General features: G+C 41.2%; 1 protein-coding gene across 1 annotated transcript in view; it reads right to left on the bottom strand.

The window, feature by feature from the left end:
* The window catches only part of magi3a (membrane associated guanylate kinase, WW and PDZ domain containing 3a), a 109,006-nt gene that overhangs the window by 34,174 nt on the left and 58,997 nt on the right, over window positions 1-15,835 (bottom strand). The window contains exons 2-3 of the mRNA XM_054609901.1: window positions 9,432-9,548; window positions 3,957-4,076 (exon numbers count right to left, since the gene is read on the bottom strand). Coding sequence (XP_054465876.1) covers window positions 3,957-4,076; window positions 9,432-9,548 — 237 coding nt within the window. The remainder of the gene's footprint in view (window positions 1-3,956; window positions 4,077-9,431; window positions 9,549-15,835) is intronic.

A 15,835-nucleotide genomic window follows, 5' to 3' on the forward strand; every position in this document is an offset into this window, starting at 1 on the left:
GTGTGTGCATTTGGCGAACAGCTTCACGATCCACTGTTAAAGGACCTGGCTCTCATTCTTTCTAGTTTATGTTCATCACCCCTCAGTCTGTGCAGTGACACCTTGTATAAATGAAACACCCTTTCTGTCTTTTCTTCCATGCTTACATTTCTATTTTCGAGCCGCTCATCCATCCTTACCCCTCTCTCTTTATCCTTCCATCTTTTGTTCATCCAATTTCTGTTTCAGATTTCTGTTTTTTGTTCTCTTATTTTTACTTGGGCGAGCGCAACAACAGCACTAATCTGACGCCTATGAAATCAGCAGTGCAGTCCTGGGAGCGGAGGCACTTCTTAATCCTCTGATTTTCCAGTTCCTAGGAGTGGGCAGCTGTTGCTAGCGCAGCACCTTTGCACCCTCCCTCCTCCGTGACTTCTCGCCCGTTGCCCTGTTTCTATCTAATCCACAGCTATTCAGCTTTGCCTCCGAACTTCACAAAGCCCATTATGCCAAAAATGACACTATTATAAAATGCTTGTAGGCACTGTGGCCCAGCGAAACAAGGGGACGATAAATGGTTATTTATTTTCCAACCAAAGTCCATGATTGCCAAGGAGGGGAGTACATTTTGTATTGCACAATCAAAGGGGATTTCATCTTCACTGCCTATCAAATTGGCCCCCAGCAGACCAACAACTACAGTTTTTAAGTGTCAACTAGAATGAAAGTACCACAGCATGGCCTTTTCTGTATAACGTATGCCCTTTTTTCTTTGTTCCAGCCTTTTATGCTTTATTCATGGTGTTTTATTCTGGAATTTTTTTTCACTGTATCTTTTTTCCACTGAGTCACTCTCATTCGCCCATGGACCTAGCTTAAACCTCCAACCTCCAATCATGAATGTGATTCTGGTGCTAGCCTTGTAAATGCAAACACGCACATCCATCATTTTCTGCATTACTAGAAAAGAAAAGCCCATGATATAAAGGTATTTGAATACATCATTTATAATTTTAAGCACTGTCAGAATAACGTGTAATAATAAGACATACGCGTTCATGCCGCTTCTTCAGCTGAGATTTTTTACATCTACTGTTGCTAACTTTGAGTTTCAACAGAGGGAGATACCTGCTTTCCTTGAATTTTGCTTGTCCTTTTCAGCTCCCTGTCTCTGTCATGAATGATTCATTCTACTGGCTGTTCTGTAACGACCACAGTGAGGGGTAGAAAATTGGATATGCCCTGATTCACATACATTCAAACATTCTGGCATTTACGCAAATCTAATTTTCGAGAGTTTCGGCACAGCCAAAGTAACAAGTATTACTTACACATCGACACTTTCATCATTCTGTAAAAAAGGAAAGCTGGCAAACTAATCCGTCTTTGTTTATGTGCCTTTAAACTTCCGCATCCACTTTACCGAAGGGTGAGTCAACTTCGCTGCTAAGACCTGCTTGGAATGCAGAGAGCGAGACTGTTGGAAATTGCAAATGTAATGGATTAATGCTGAGGAGTGATCTCATAAACATACAATTTTCCTCTTTTATGCTTGGTTAAGTATTTTCCTAATATTGGCCTTCTGAAATAACTTTCTATTATTGGTGAGCGTTATGACAACCAATCTGTAAAACACTCATTGTCTCAGATATTGGCTCCGGCAGAGCAGTGGGAATGAGTGTCTCTCTTGGTTACAGATTAACCATGGATACATCTAGCCCCTGTTGTTCACAGGTCTGGAGGATTAGTCACAGCGGAGAATTTGGCTGCCCAGGGATATGTTTCCATTCAATTTGCCACATATACAGTAAGTACGCACACTGAAGAGGGCATATCACAAACAGGGAGACAGAGAGAGGTGGATAATGGCTGGCAGTAATAAAAAAGAATAAGGGAATTAAGTTGTGGTTTTCATCGAGCCCTTGACACTCAAAGTTCAGTTGAGTTCAGATGTTGTCCCACAAGAGGGAAATTCCTTTTGCAGCATGGAAACAATAAAACACAACAAAACAACAGAAGACATAAAAAAAAGAGGGAATACTATACCAACAACACAGAATAAAATAAAGAGTCCATGATAGTAAAAATCTGCAAACAATAAATAAGATGACTGAACCAAGATGCAGTTTATGGCGTCATTAAAAGTCATTTTACACCAGGTGTGGATTTCCATCCAAAAAATATCAAAGAAAATGTATAGAAACAGATTTTTTTTCTTGCATACTCCTGCGAAACATTTGGGCAGGAGATGAAATATTCAGACGAACCTCTATTTCAGCAGTTTTAACCTGGGGAAATAAATGTTTGACCAATGAAAGACTTTGTTCGAACTGATTCCATTAAACATACTGCAGTCATTCTGCATAATAATAAGTCATGTGCTATCGGTTTGTTGCAAGGAGTGTATTTTGGGAGAAATGGGCCCTCCGAGCTTTGGACCTGTTGTCGGACAAATGGGCTTTATTCCTGTCGTATTGGACTATTGGTTTTTTAGAATAAAGGGCAGTCCCTCTGCAAACATCCAATAATGTACCAGAAACTTCGACAGTACAACCTCAAAAATAAGGGACAATATATGGCTTGAGATCACACAGCAGCTGAGAGAAGATGAATATAGTAATGATATAGTAATGTAGCTGATATGCACTTGCTTATGTTATATGTTTGTCAGGGAGTGGGCTAGCCACATAAGCTAACGTTAGCATCAAATTTGGGGTCTGATTAGTTTATGCATTGTGTGTTGTATGAGGATTTTCCGATTTCCACACCGGATTTTTGCATCGCACTCGTGAGAAACTTATCTTCATCTGGTGTGTTGACGGCATTTATAATTAAATCAAACACCTACACCTCGATCTCTGATGTGAAATTAGTTAAAACAGGTAATCCAGGCAGCGTCTCCAGAAAAGTTAGCAAGTCCTGACTTACATCCTACAATAAATGTTAGTACTCACTAAAGACATTTCTTTCTTCAACACAATGCATTTCTGTGTGAATTGGCCCTCAGGGCTAATTTTACAATCGAGGGTATTGTAGCTGTGGCAACAAGTAACAGATCTGTAGTGAATGACTAACTCACCCTGGAGAATTCATTCATTATGTAGTAAACATACCTCCCTCCCTCTTTCCCTGCTTTCAAGTACCAGTCTGTCTGTGTTTGTGTGTAATAAGTGTATCTAACAGTTTATCTGTGGGGCATTAATGATTCACTTTCTGATGGCTACTGAATCTGTGCCTTCGGTAGACATACGGTTGTGTTACATTAAAGACGGAAGGGCAGAGCGGACCCATTATTCATCCTGTTGACTGGTTCATAGGTTCAGGGTTAAAGGGCCAGTCTCCCAGGGTTTGATATGGGACAGAGGGCGGAGACGGAGCTCTTACGTAGCCAAGAGATTTACGACACAACGTGTAAAAGGACCAGGGTGAAGTTCTTCTCGGGGACAAAATCACTTGGGGATATATTATCTCCAGCTTGTTCACATATAGTGACAGGCTGCTGATGACTTAGGCAATGTGTTGACCTCATCTGATGACCTAATGGTGCACAGCTCAGCAAATTCACAAGAGAACTAATAGCCAGGGGCATGGTGTGGGGATTCATCCTCAGCTGCAGCCGTGTCCCCCGGGTGGACTGGGATCATGAACTGCACTGATAACTTAATACTGTTTTTTCTCTATCCGCATTCTTGGAGCTGTAGTCTGATGAGGTCCACACAAGCAGACCGAGAAAACCTAAAAAAGCCGTTTCTTCAAGAGAACTTTGTATAAGCACCGTATAGAGCTTGTTCATGTAAGTCGATTTGGTAACCATGGTAACTTGTATGCACATCACCTCCTGAGTGACCTTCCTTGATGCATCAGAGAGTTGAAAAAGGAATGAAACTCATTCTTACCCCCCACCTTCTAAATAAACAGTACATACATCCCTATCTATAGTTTTGTAGAGTTGTAGTATGTGTTGCATTGAGACATACCATCATAGGTTCCACTCTCCAGCAGCAGTCCGCTTTCTTCCAGGTCACGGAACTCCCCCACACTGATGAAATTATAGTCCACTCCAGGAACCTCCCCCTCCCTGGGCTGACGAGTGGTACCTGTAAAAAATGACACAATTTAAGACAGAGGGAACATCCAAACAAGTGGAATGTGCCATTCACTGACAAGAGGGGGGGTAGTAGCGAGAAGTGACATTGTATCCAACATGCCCACAGGGATATGATTCAAGTCCAAAACCAGCACTCGGGGGTGAAACTGTGTCTACATCATGAATAGTCAACAGAGCTGAAACCACAAAGATATGAATATTTTATTAAAATGTGAAACAGAGAAAAACATCCTCTGCAGAGCAGCACAGCTGTCAGAATACAGTGGAAGTGTTATGATAATGATAATCAACAGGATTATAATTGCACACTTTTACTTTGATTTCTGTGCAGCATCACTTTTATTCCTCAAGGATGCAATTAAATACTATATTAATTCGATAAATAAGTGAGGAGGATGTTAAAAAGATGGGTTTAGTCTGTTGTGCACCAACTACATAAATGGATGAAGTCTAACTTCACTGCCGACCTTCTGCATTTTTGTTAAATAATCAAACTACTTTTACATTTGCTGTGCCTCCACTAAAACAACAACTCCTGCTTGGTGTCCATGGCAACATAGTGGAAAATAATGATTCAACAAAAATGTTTACTGGTGATTTGGCAGTATAATGCCTTTTATTTTCTGGGACATCCCTATTTGCAATAAACCAAAGAATCAATTTGTGAAGGCCCCCATGGCATCTTCATCGTCAAAGTCCTTTCCAATAACACTAAAAGGAAACAGCCTTACCACCTGTTTACAGAAGTATCTTTTCACATTCATAAACCAAGGCTTAACAAGGTCATGGGTGTAAAAATGTATTACAATGGAACGTCTCTTTAATGTCAGTGGTGATGGTCAAGGTCAGTTGCTTCATGGTTAAACTGATCTTGAAGCAACATGTGTTCTAACTTTATCTCCTTCTTTTTAAGATTGTTCATTTCTGTTTTCCCCCTAAAACACACTGCCGCTCCAAAAGAGATGCTCTAAACCGCATTCCAGTTCATGCAAAGTATGAGCCATTAAATAATAATCCACCATAACTGCTGCAACCCGTTAGGGAACGTGTCGTGTTTTGCCTTGTTGATACACTCTCATCTGCAAGACATTGGAAACATATTGTTCTGAAAATGATTTTACGCTCCCTAACATGCCAACTCTGCTTAATGTCATCTTAGATGTAATCAGGGCTTTAAGGCTACCTCAGCTGAACTGGCTGCTCTGCTATCTGGCTGCACTGCAGGCATAAGGAAATTTAGCACAAAGTTTAATAGGAACCTATCCCCATTCTTCATTTTCTTTCTGTGTCAACATCCATCCTGAGTGCGGTATGAGCCATCACATCTGAAACAGCTTAGTCTGTTGCAGAGACAATCTTTTATTCTGTCAAACAGAGCAATCAGAGGGGACCAGCGAAGGCACGGAGGGAGGAAATATGAGCTTGTTTTTGGAGGAAGGAACAGGGAAATGCAATTATTTAGCTTTTTATTGTTTTTCAGCTACCTTAGAAGAAGATTCTCGAATAAGTTTTAGCAACCCTTACACTTCTCATTCTCCTAACACCATCATGTGCTTTCGTAATCATAGCTTTATCATCTGAGGTGTCAACCTTGTGAGGTGATGGAGTTTTTAAAAGGCACATGAGTTTAAAAGAAATAATGGGGAAATAAAAGGCAGTGGATGCTATCTGCACTCACAAAGCACAGCATCTCTTAGGTTTTAACACCTGGACAGCTGTGAGGAGTGAAGAGTATGATGACAGCCCAGCCTTGGGATAGACGGTGACTATTAAGACTGATAAAACTGGAAATCTAACTGTTATCTGAGAAGGAGCCCTGGGATAAGGAGCTTTGAAGAGAAGACAAGAGGAAATTTGCTTCTAATTCTCACTGGAAAAGAGCTGTTTTAACTTCCATCTCGTGTGTGTCTCCTCACAAGCCTCTCTTTGAAGAGATGAAACAAACGCACTGACACAAGACAAAAAGCGTCACACCAAAGCAAACGAAAATGAATCCCGGTAGTCACTGGGTCTACGGGGCTTAATAACATTAGTTAGCGTTCCAGTGTTAGCTGTAAACTCTATTTTGTGCGTTTCCATCTTAGCAGGTTGAACACCCACTCAGTGAGGCCGTGTGACGAGCGTTTACCACCAAGGCTACCAGATGCTAATTGTAGCTAAACAATAGAAAAGAAAAAGAAAAGAGAAATAAATTGAAAAATTAAACTGACAGGAACCAGATTAGAATCTGTCCACTCTAAATTTTGAGAAAAACAAGAGGAAATGTTGGATGTTGGCTGTAATGTCTGATGAACACACAATAAAGTAGATGCTAACCTGAAGGGAAGCAACAATAATGACCTCATGCGGTGTGCCCATTTTGGAGCACAAATAAGATTAAAAAGATGATTTCTGGAACATTATCTTACAAGCTGAACTAGCCTACTTTGAATTGCAGCAGTCGCTTGATGTTTGTATGCTGAAAAGTTTAAGGAGCACTGATGCTTCACTTATCAGTTCAATGATTCATGATATTAAGTTATTAGTAATCTGCATTCATCACAAACAATTACTAAACTAGTTTTGTTTGCTAAGAAGCTAATATACTAACACAGCTTTTTACCCAATTAAATAATATATATATTTTACTGAATGATTGTTCGTAACACACAATTTGATGAGAAATTAGATTGATGTTGTTTATACCTGACTTATAGATGGTATGAAAACAAGCACTCAATAAAATGTACAAATAAGAAGTTTGGTTTTATCATATAACTTTCTGACATGCATTGATCAGATCCATAAAAAAATTCTGCGTAGTGAAATTATATTAATAATGAAAACACAATAATTAAATTAATCTTCACTGTGTGTTTTGGATGAAGAAATATCTGGTAACACTCTCTAAGATGCAAATGTCATGCGTTATGAAAAGCTCATAATGCAATTTAATCTTCTTATAGCACTGTGGATTAATGCAATCAAAAAAGGAAAAATGTTATTCGATACGATTCATATTATTTCTCTGTAGTGGGAAGATTAAATGATGAGACACAACAATTCAACGCTGTATTCTGTCTTTTTGCTTCGACAGAACATTCTTAAATCTTAATTCTTCCACAAAGAAAAATGTGCTACTATTGAAAACACAATTCACTTTTTTTTACATTTCCGATATCCGCTATTTTTTTTTGCTAATCTGGCAATGACACTTGTGGAGCTGATTGCCATTCCGTGACAAATATAAACGCCCAGGGATTCATACCCAAAAAAAGAGACAGTTGGAGGAGCTGGGGGTTGGGATGTAGCCAGGCCTCAAGGACTTCCGTGGTGCCCTGGACCCCTCGGCACATTCTTGAGCTCCTGTCATCTTTTGTGGGGAGGCAGCAGTGACACTTAATGAAGCCTCGCTGTGTGCAGTGCAAGAAGGAAGTCAAGCTTGCCCTTCGCTCTGAGATGGCAATTCGCGATGCTGGAATGAGCACAGGCATCCTGCTGGGGTGGCTATTTAGGCTCCTCGCGCGGTCACTGTGGCTCAGCTCGCTGTGATAGGCCACTGGCACGGCCGGCATTAGCAGAGTGGACAAGAGACATATGCTGGGCTACTGAAGCCAGACTGAAGTGTCTCGCGTGGGATATGCATGGCACCAGTTTTAAGATCTCAGTGTTGACCCTCTGAAGTGGACAGTACATGAATGGGTAATAGTAGAACAGGATGTCAACTATCAGCACTTAACGGTAATAATCTTATTGATATGTAAGCAATTGAACTCTATTTACTGCAGATGAATAGATAAGGGGGAAATTGTAAAATTGTAGCATATATTTCTACATCCCATCTGTGGACAGACTCACTCAGCAAGATGAGAGTAGAAAGCCCTGCTGATTATGTTATTATGTCCAATTAATGATCACTGCTTTATTGTACATTAAATGCAACTTCAAATTATGCTCTTAAAATGACTTTCCTTTCATGCAAAATGTCAGATATAAGAGCTTTTGAAACGCAGATAATGAATGATGTCTGGAGCAGTGATAAATGGCAAAATCTTTTTTTTTTTTTTTTTTTTTTTTTTTAACTCAGCTGTATAGCCCAGAGAATTGCAGCTGCTCTTTCATTTATGCCTTTTGGCCTTGATGTCCATTTTAAAATCACTCGGGTATGAAAACAAAATCGTTTTCTTATTTTTATTTTTTTCTACATTGTAGATTAATATTGAAGGCATCCAAACTATGAAGGAACACATATGGAATTATGTGGTAAACAAACAAATGCTCAACAAACCAGAATATGTTTTATATTTGAGATTCTTCAAAGTAGTTGAATGAGATGTGTGTCCAAACTTTTGACTGGTACTGTATATATTTGTATATATATCTTAAAATTCATTTTTGTCAAATTAAACATAAAGACCAAGAAAGTGCGTCAGTGCGCTCTATTCCAACACAGTTTCTTTTGTACAAACTCTGAAGTGTTTGAAGCATATTCCACTCATGGTAAATAATGTGAGCCTTCTGTATCAAAGTATTCTCAGGACATCAGAGTTACATAAAGCCTATGGCTGGGTGCTTTTTCTAATTATGTTGAGATCATAAAGTAAATAGTTAAGTTTAGGTGGAATGAGGTGGAGGAGGAAATGAGGAAAATAAGTTAAATGGGGATTTTTTTTTTTTAAAGACATAGGGGTAATACATTCCATAACGCCCATTTCTATAATGCATTATAGAAATAATTACAATGCATTATAATCTGCTTATGGATTCTAGAAGTCTTGTTGAAACTGTTTAAACGTTTAGTATGTGTTGATGTCATAGGCGACTGGGCGATAAGAACAAAAGTATACTGTCCAGAATTACATTCAAGGCCAGTAAAATTATTAGGACAGAGCATTATTATTATTCCAATAAAAATAAGTATTATTAAACAGTTTAGTAGTGTTGCCTAGTTATTTTGATAGAAAATAAATTTTCTATGGCACATGGGCTTTAATGGAACAAAAACACAGATTTTCTTGCAGTATTATTGTTAAAACCTTGCATTCACTATAGTTTGGCAGGGACACCTTGTGTTTTTCTGTATATATATATATATATATATATATATATATATATCCGTAGATAAAAAAGTTTGGCCAACGCTGCCCTCAATGGTCATTGTTTGCTTTAACTATAGTGAAAGGAATATAATTAAACAGCGGCACAGGGAGTGTAGCCAACATGGGAAACGCCAGCAAGAATATGAGTAGGTTGGTGCAGTCAGAGCCACAGATGACAACAGACCGGGCTCCATCTGGAGGGGTCAGAGGTCAACAAGCAGAACCCAGACAGAGAGAGAGGAGACTGGCGTGCGGAGGCTACTCACAGGGAATTGTGCGCAGGTACAGGTTGTCCCTGATCACCTGCTGGAGCTTGTGGTCCAGGGAGCCCTTCTGAAACTGCAGGCTGAGGTAGTGACGCAAATCAGTGTTCAACACCTTACCTAGAGAAGAAGGGAAGAGAAATCTGGGTCAGCCCAACAATGTATTCACATAGGAAAGCATCTACATGGCGCTCATTCTCAAAAACACCCACACTGAAGATTTAGATTTTAAGACAATAAAAAAAAAATGAAATTGAAATTCATAACAAGCTACAACACACTCCCCCGACAGACAACAACGTGTGCTACCAGCCCTAAATCAAAAGGGTCAAGACAGGAATAACTTGTACCTGAGAAGGCTATGCGCTAATTGGCAAAGATATTGATGCTGTGATGAATATTAAAAATCCAGAGGAATGCATATCAGAAAGCAGGAGGCATACAACATTAGGACTGTTGCTTCTCTGGAACAACAGCATTACGGGCTGAGGAAGTAAAAGGAGATGAACAGTCATCTTCAAAGAGGAGGGAAATTTCCCATTCTCCTCTGAGCGACAGAATGTCAGCGAGAGAGGAAACGGGGAGATGAAGAGAGAAGGAAGAATCTGAGAGAGAATTCCCTTGTGTTTGCGACAGTAGCGCTCTTCCTCTGTGTAGACTCCAGCTGTGCGTTGGGCAGCAGATCAGGAAGGGACATGCAGATGTGCTTTGAATATCGCTACAGTTACTGCAGGTCTTAAAAAAGCCAGCGCTGACGACTCAAAGCTGTCTAGCAGATGGTACATAATTAACCTCATACAGATGACTGAGGTAGTGAGCGCTACGGTCCACTATTTTCATGTTGCAGCCATCGCAGTAACATGCCACGATATCTGTAATGTGCCTCAAAATCAAAATACTTCCATGTTCTACATCTCTACAAGGTTGGAATGTGGTTATGTTTGATGGCAATGTCTGACACATTCTCTGGCGCATGTGTTATGTCATGTAGAACATCTCGAGATCTTCTGCAGATCGGAAAATGTTGACAAATCAAAATCAAGCAGAAGCCGGGCTGTGAGATTTGCATAGAGGAACACCAGTCAGTAAAATAATCCACCTCTCCCAGCAATAACCCTACAGAGATTGTTAATACACGTCATGACTTTCACTATTGTGTGACCACTTCTGTTGGCTAATCTCCTGATGAATACTTTGCCGTACTACCACATTTGTGAGTCAGCGTGCCGGACGCTGCTCCCTCAGACATCATTGTAGACTTGCCTTGATTTCCGTATAAACCATTTTTCAACAACATTCAAATCTATTCCCAAATATTCACACACAAAAACACACACACACACACACAAAAGATCCCGTCTTTCAAACAAGTAGCAGAGTTCAAACTAGTAGATATTTGCAGTGAGAAACAGACTAAACACGATCATCCTTCGTAGTAACAATGATAAATATTCCAACAGTAAAACAAAAAGAAAAGTTTAAAGCGAGGAGCATCCTACGCATCCCACACTCTAAAGATTAGAATCTGAAACTTGAAAAGTATTTTTCTATGATACCCATTTTCAGCAGGATTGATAGATTTGGCTGCTGGGGAATAAAAATCTACCGCTTGCCAAATTCAAAAATATTGTTCATTAAATGAAGTTGTCTTATTCATCCTCTAAGGGAACACAAAGACTACAGCTGTGACTGCAGAGCAGCAGCATTATGTAGTCTGGTTGAGAGGGTTGATTCTCAACCCTTAACGTCTGCCAAAAAGGACGTTAAAAACATTTTAGCTTTTTGATTTTCATGCTTACACGGTGTTCAACACAACTTAATGGTTTTTTTTGTGTGCAGGCACACACATGAGCTATTATTTCAAGTGATTATGGAATTCCTAGGCTTTCTTAAATTGAAACAGTCCAGTAACTGCGCCATGGCAGAGATGCGAGAGAGGGCCGGGGCCAATGGAAGCATGGCTTTTCATTATATAACTCTGTGGACTTTTTACTGGCACAATGAATGTGAGGAATTTAGGTCAAGGAAGCAAAAGCTGGGTCTGGATACGCATTGCAACTGGGAAGCCACAAGCCTGCGGTCCCTGTTCCCAGAAGCTATGAGACATGAAAAGCCCCAAAACACACACAAACATTTCACATCCTTGTCCCGCCCCTTCCAGTCCAGGCCTTGTCCCATGTTAAAGGGGATGGGAATGATTCTGCCTTCCCCAGGGTTTTTAATCATGCCGCCCTGGATCCATTTTCACACACTGCCTTCAGTGAGCTGGTTTCTGGTCAGCTGGTTTCACTATGGACAATGGATGGAGCTAATTGTTACCACAGGATCCCTGCAAACCAAGGGTAGATGTCCCACTGGGTCAACAAAATCAATCTCTTCTCCTCTCTCTCCCATGCACACACAAACACATGCAAATCACCTCCCTTGCCCAAAGCAAACTCCCTCTCAAGTGCTTCTAACAGGGTAGTCTTTGTGGCCCGCCTGTCAGGTTGTGTTAGTGTGCTACATCATATCTCCAAATACGGGGGGGAGAGACAGAGAGAAAAAAGGGAGGGAGCGAAAACTCTCAGCTTCCCGCTAGGTTACAAGGCAGCGCATCACTGGCCTGCCAGGCTGGTAGTACGAGGGCATGCGGGACACAATGGAGGCCTTTGTGCCTTGTCATCTGGCCATTAGACACTCTCTCATGCAGAGGGGGGGGGGGGGGGGTGCGGGAGAGTTGGTGGGGGAGGTCGTTCAAGGATGGCGAATCATTAAAAGCAGAGGGAGCGAGGGAGGGCAGGGTGGAGGGGAGGGGAGAGGAGAGGAGAGGGGGGGATGTTTGCAGGGTGGAGGAAGGATGATGCATGGGAACGCACATGGAATCTCCTCCCGCCCTTTTATTGTTGTTCTATCGCTCCATCTCCTCGCTGTACTGATCCCCACGGGGCTCCTCAATCCTGTTTGGATCACTTTCGTAATAGCTATCGGCCTCCCCTGCATCTCCCCCTTTTCTCTCTTCCACTGCTACCCACTTAACCTTTTGTTTTCTCTCATTATAGAAGCCTTTGCTTTAAACTAATGTGTGCATCTACCTGTCGCTGGCTCCACCGCAGCCCCTCCCCACCCGTTAGAACATCCTGGATAAAGGCAAATAGAAACCAAGCCCTCCCTGGGGTTTTGTCTAGAATTGCTTTTAGTTTTCAGCATTTAAGCATACGTGTAAAAGAGGAGGAGAGGAAAAGAGAGGAAAGGCTTTACTTAGATCAATAGTAATAAAAGATGAAAGTTAAAATCCAAGTAAAGGGTGAAAACAGCTCGTATGGATGTACTGACAAAAAACCCACTTTCTGTCAGTCTCTCTCTATCACACAGAAATGAAAAGAAAGCACATGCTCCTGCCCATCATCCTTTCCCCCGTTCCCCGAGACTTTGGTATCTGCCATGGGGAAAGCGCTCCTCTCAGCTCACCTCACCATCTGTCATTTTCCGTAACTGATGTCAAAACTATTGAAGCGCTTTGCGAAAAGTCTTTCATTGAGAGACAAGTTGTTTTTCAGCCAAAAGACCGGACAAGAGCTTCAATCCCTCTGCTATTATAAAACAGGTTTAGTGGTGTGGACAACCATTTTTGACTCAACTTTAATGCTGTGATGTAAACAATCAAAGGCTACAGCACATCAAAGCCTTGGAAAAATGGCAACATCTTTTTTCTTTTGAAGAATACGCTTTGATTTGATATCAAAATCAGTGAAAACAAGACTTTGATGCTCTGTGAGCTTGTACTTGGGCAAAGCAGTTATTCAAATGTTATGCTAATAAATGCATGCTAACATGCTCACAATGACAATGCAAGCATATTGATGTTTGGGTTTTTGCTCATAAACCATAGTAATGGACAAATGTAAGTTTTAAAGTAATGGTAGGGCTAGATGAAAAGTTACCAAAGTTATTACAGTTCATCCCGAGAGAGACATCAATGTCTGAACCAAATGAAATGGCAATCCATCCAATAGTTTCCAGACATTACAATCAAACTTTAAGGTGGCACTAAAAGCAGATTCGGGAAATGGCAAAGTAGTCAGCAGAAGTAGAAGTCGGCAGGCTCAGCTGAACCCTCTCGGGATCATACATATCTGAACCAAAGTTCAGTTTGGACCAAAGTGGTGGACCACCATTGCCACGTAAAGAAAAATACTGCTAGCATGGCTAAAATGATGCTCATGAGCTAAAATTTTGATGGGATGAAAATATTAAAATAAAGCAAACATTTGGCATTTCAGCTTGCACACTTCCAACTGAGCACCCAGGTGAAACTATCAGTCATAGTGCTGCATGAAGTTATTCTGCCAAAAGCAAAAAGACTTGTCTTCTGTGAAATCCATGCAGCTTGGCTCACTTCCTGGCCCACCAGCATGGCCTCACTTCAACAGGGCCAAAACAATTGACTAGCAGTAAAGATATTTACAAAGGCACCCGGTAAAAGGGCATTTTAATTACAATGGGCTTGCCTAGACACAATGCTATTCTTAAATGAGAACGGAAGCTATGCAGAGAAGTCACCAGCAGGGTTGTCAGTGGGTGTCTAATCGGGCAATTCTCTCACAGTAGTGCAGCTCCGGAAACAGCGAAAAAGACCCCACCATCTGTTTGACAGGCAGAAAGAGAATAAACAGTGTATAGGCATCTAAGAGACACCCAGTTTCTTCATTTTCTCTTGAAAATGGCAATTTGGTTTTCTCTTGAAAGAGCAACAGGCATAGATAGATGGACATTTTGGGTTCCAACACCGATGGTCTCAATCCCCAAACACATGCTCATGTCCACAGCAAGCGATAGTGGTAGACTACAACCACTCCTCTTAATTACTCCCCCTTGAAATAGGAGAGGCGTGGAGTGTTTTCTCACCTGTGACAAGCCCCATTGCTCTTATTGCCACTGTCCAAAGCTGAGAGCTGTAATTGTCCAGCGAAAAAAGTTCTCAGTGTGAAGTCAATTAGTAGCAGCAGAGCCCAAGAGATTAATTATTGATGGAGGTTGGCTATGGGATGAAAAATGTTACATGAAGGAAACCAATGTCCCCAATCGTCATTTTCTTCCCTCAGGGCAGATACATCCTTCTTAAAATCCAATTAGAGGGATGGTAACTCAACATAAGGTCAGTCTGCACAAGCTGGGTGATTTTGCTAAAAAAATGGCTAATTATGAGGTTGAAAACCACCTCGTACAACTTCAAATTTCCCAATTTTGTCTTGTAAAAAAAAAAGAAAAACTTTGTCCTTTGCAACATGTTTAATAGCAGAATTCATAAGCCAGGAGTATCAAATTCCTATTGATAACACGACAGAAAGGGATGAGATGCTGGAGGAGAAGTGACTCTGTGCGTTACTATTTTGGGCTTGCCGTGCCACAAGGACGACGGCATTATCCCTGCACCCTTGACAAAAATAGCACGATCAACTCTTTAATAGATAATTGAAAGGAATGGTCTTGCCACACATTGCGTGCAGGCTTAATGTTGCGGGCTTACTATAGCCCATGTGATAATCATCAGCACACTTGGCAATAGACACAGATGGTGTCCCCAAGCACTCAGCTTTCAGAAATACATTCTTGTCTCCGGATGGCTTGCCTGCCATTGTTGGCCGACTGTACTAAATATCCATTAGTTACATGTTTGAGATTAAACTGGCTCAGTGCTCTCCTTTGGCTCATTTAATGGTACACACCTATTCTGTTGATAAATGGAGAATGTGTGTATACAATCTCTAAACTTTAGAGCCTCCAGAGGTGAGACCACATGTATTTCAAGGCAGCCTGTCCTCCCTAATCACTGTGTAACAGCATGTGACAAGCTTCTTCTTATTTATTTTTTTTTCCCCCAGACAGTGAGAAGTAACCTTGAAATTGTCCTTTTCTAATCCCATTGTGGCTTAGAGGAAGACATTTAACAAAAAGCTGAAATAAAGTGAAGGTTGAGCCTCTCTCGTCTTGTCTGTCCCTTTTGGACTCTTAGCTCCGGCATGGAGGTGAAAGAACAGTCACAGCCGCCCCGCAGTGGGAGGACTCCCCACCCGCCCCCGTCCTGTCCACTTCCTGTGATGTGGAGCAGACTGACAGATCATGACATTAACCTCTCCTTCGCCCAGTGTCCGTGTCCAACCGCTTCTATGACTACTGCTATCTGCCCAGCAGTCTGTCAGGTCCAGTACGGCTGAGTTGACACTCGTAGTGGTTTCCAGTGCCGACTGTGAGTGTGTTGGAGGGGAAAATTAGGAATAACTTTGCTGGTTTTCATTTATCTGGTCTTGTAGTCACGAACTATGTAGTATATTTGACTATAAGTCAATGTCGCTTTTTCAGTCTGTTGGTCTGTCGGCCCACAATTCTGCCCAGACTGAAATATCAGCTATTACACCTATTAGATG

This window comes from Anoplopoma fimbria, chromosome 12 (genome assembly GCF_027596085.1).
Source record: "Anoplopoma fimbria isolate UVic2021 breed Golden Eagle Sablefish chromosome 12, Afim_UVic_2022, whole genome shotgun sequence".
In the NCBI taxonomy this organism is placed as follows: Eukaryota; Metazoa; Chordata; class Actinopteri; order Perciformes; family Anoplopomatidae; genus Anoplopoma; species Anoplopoma fimbria.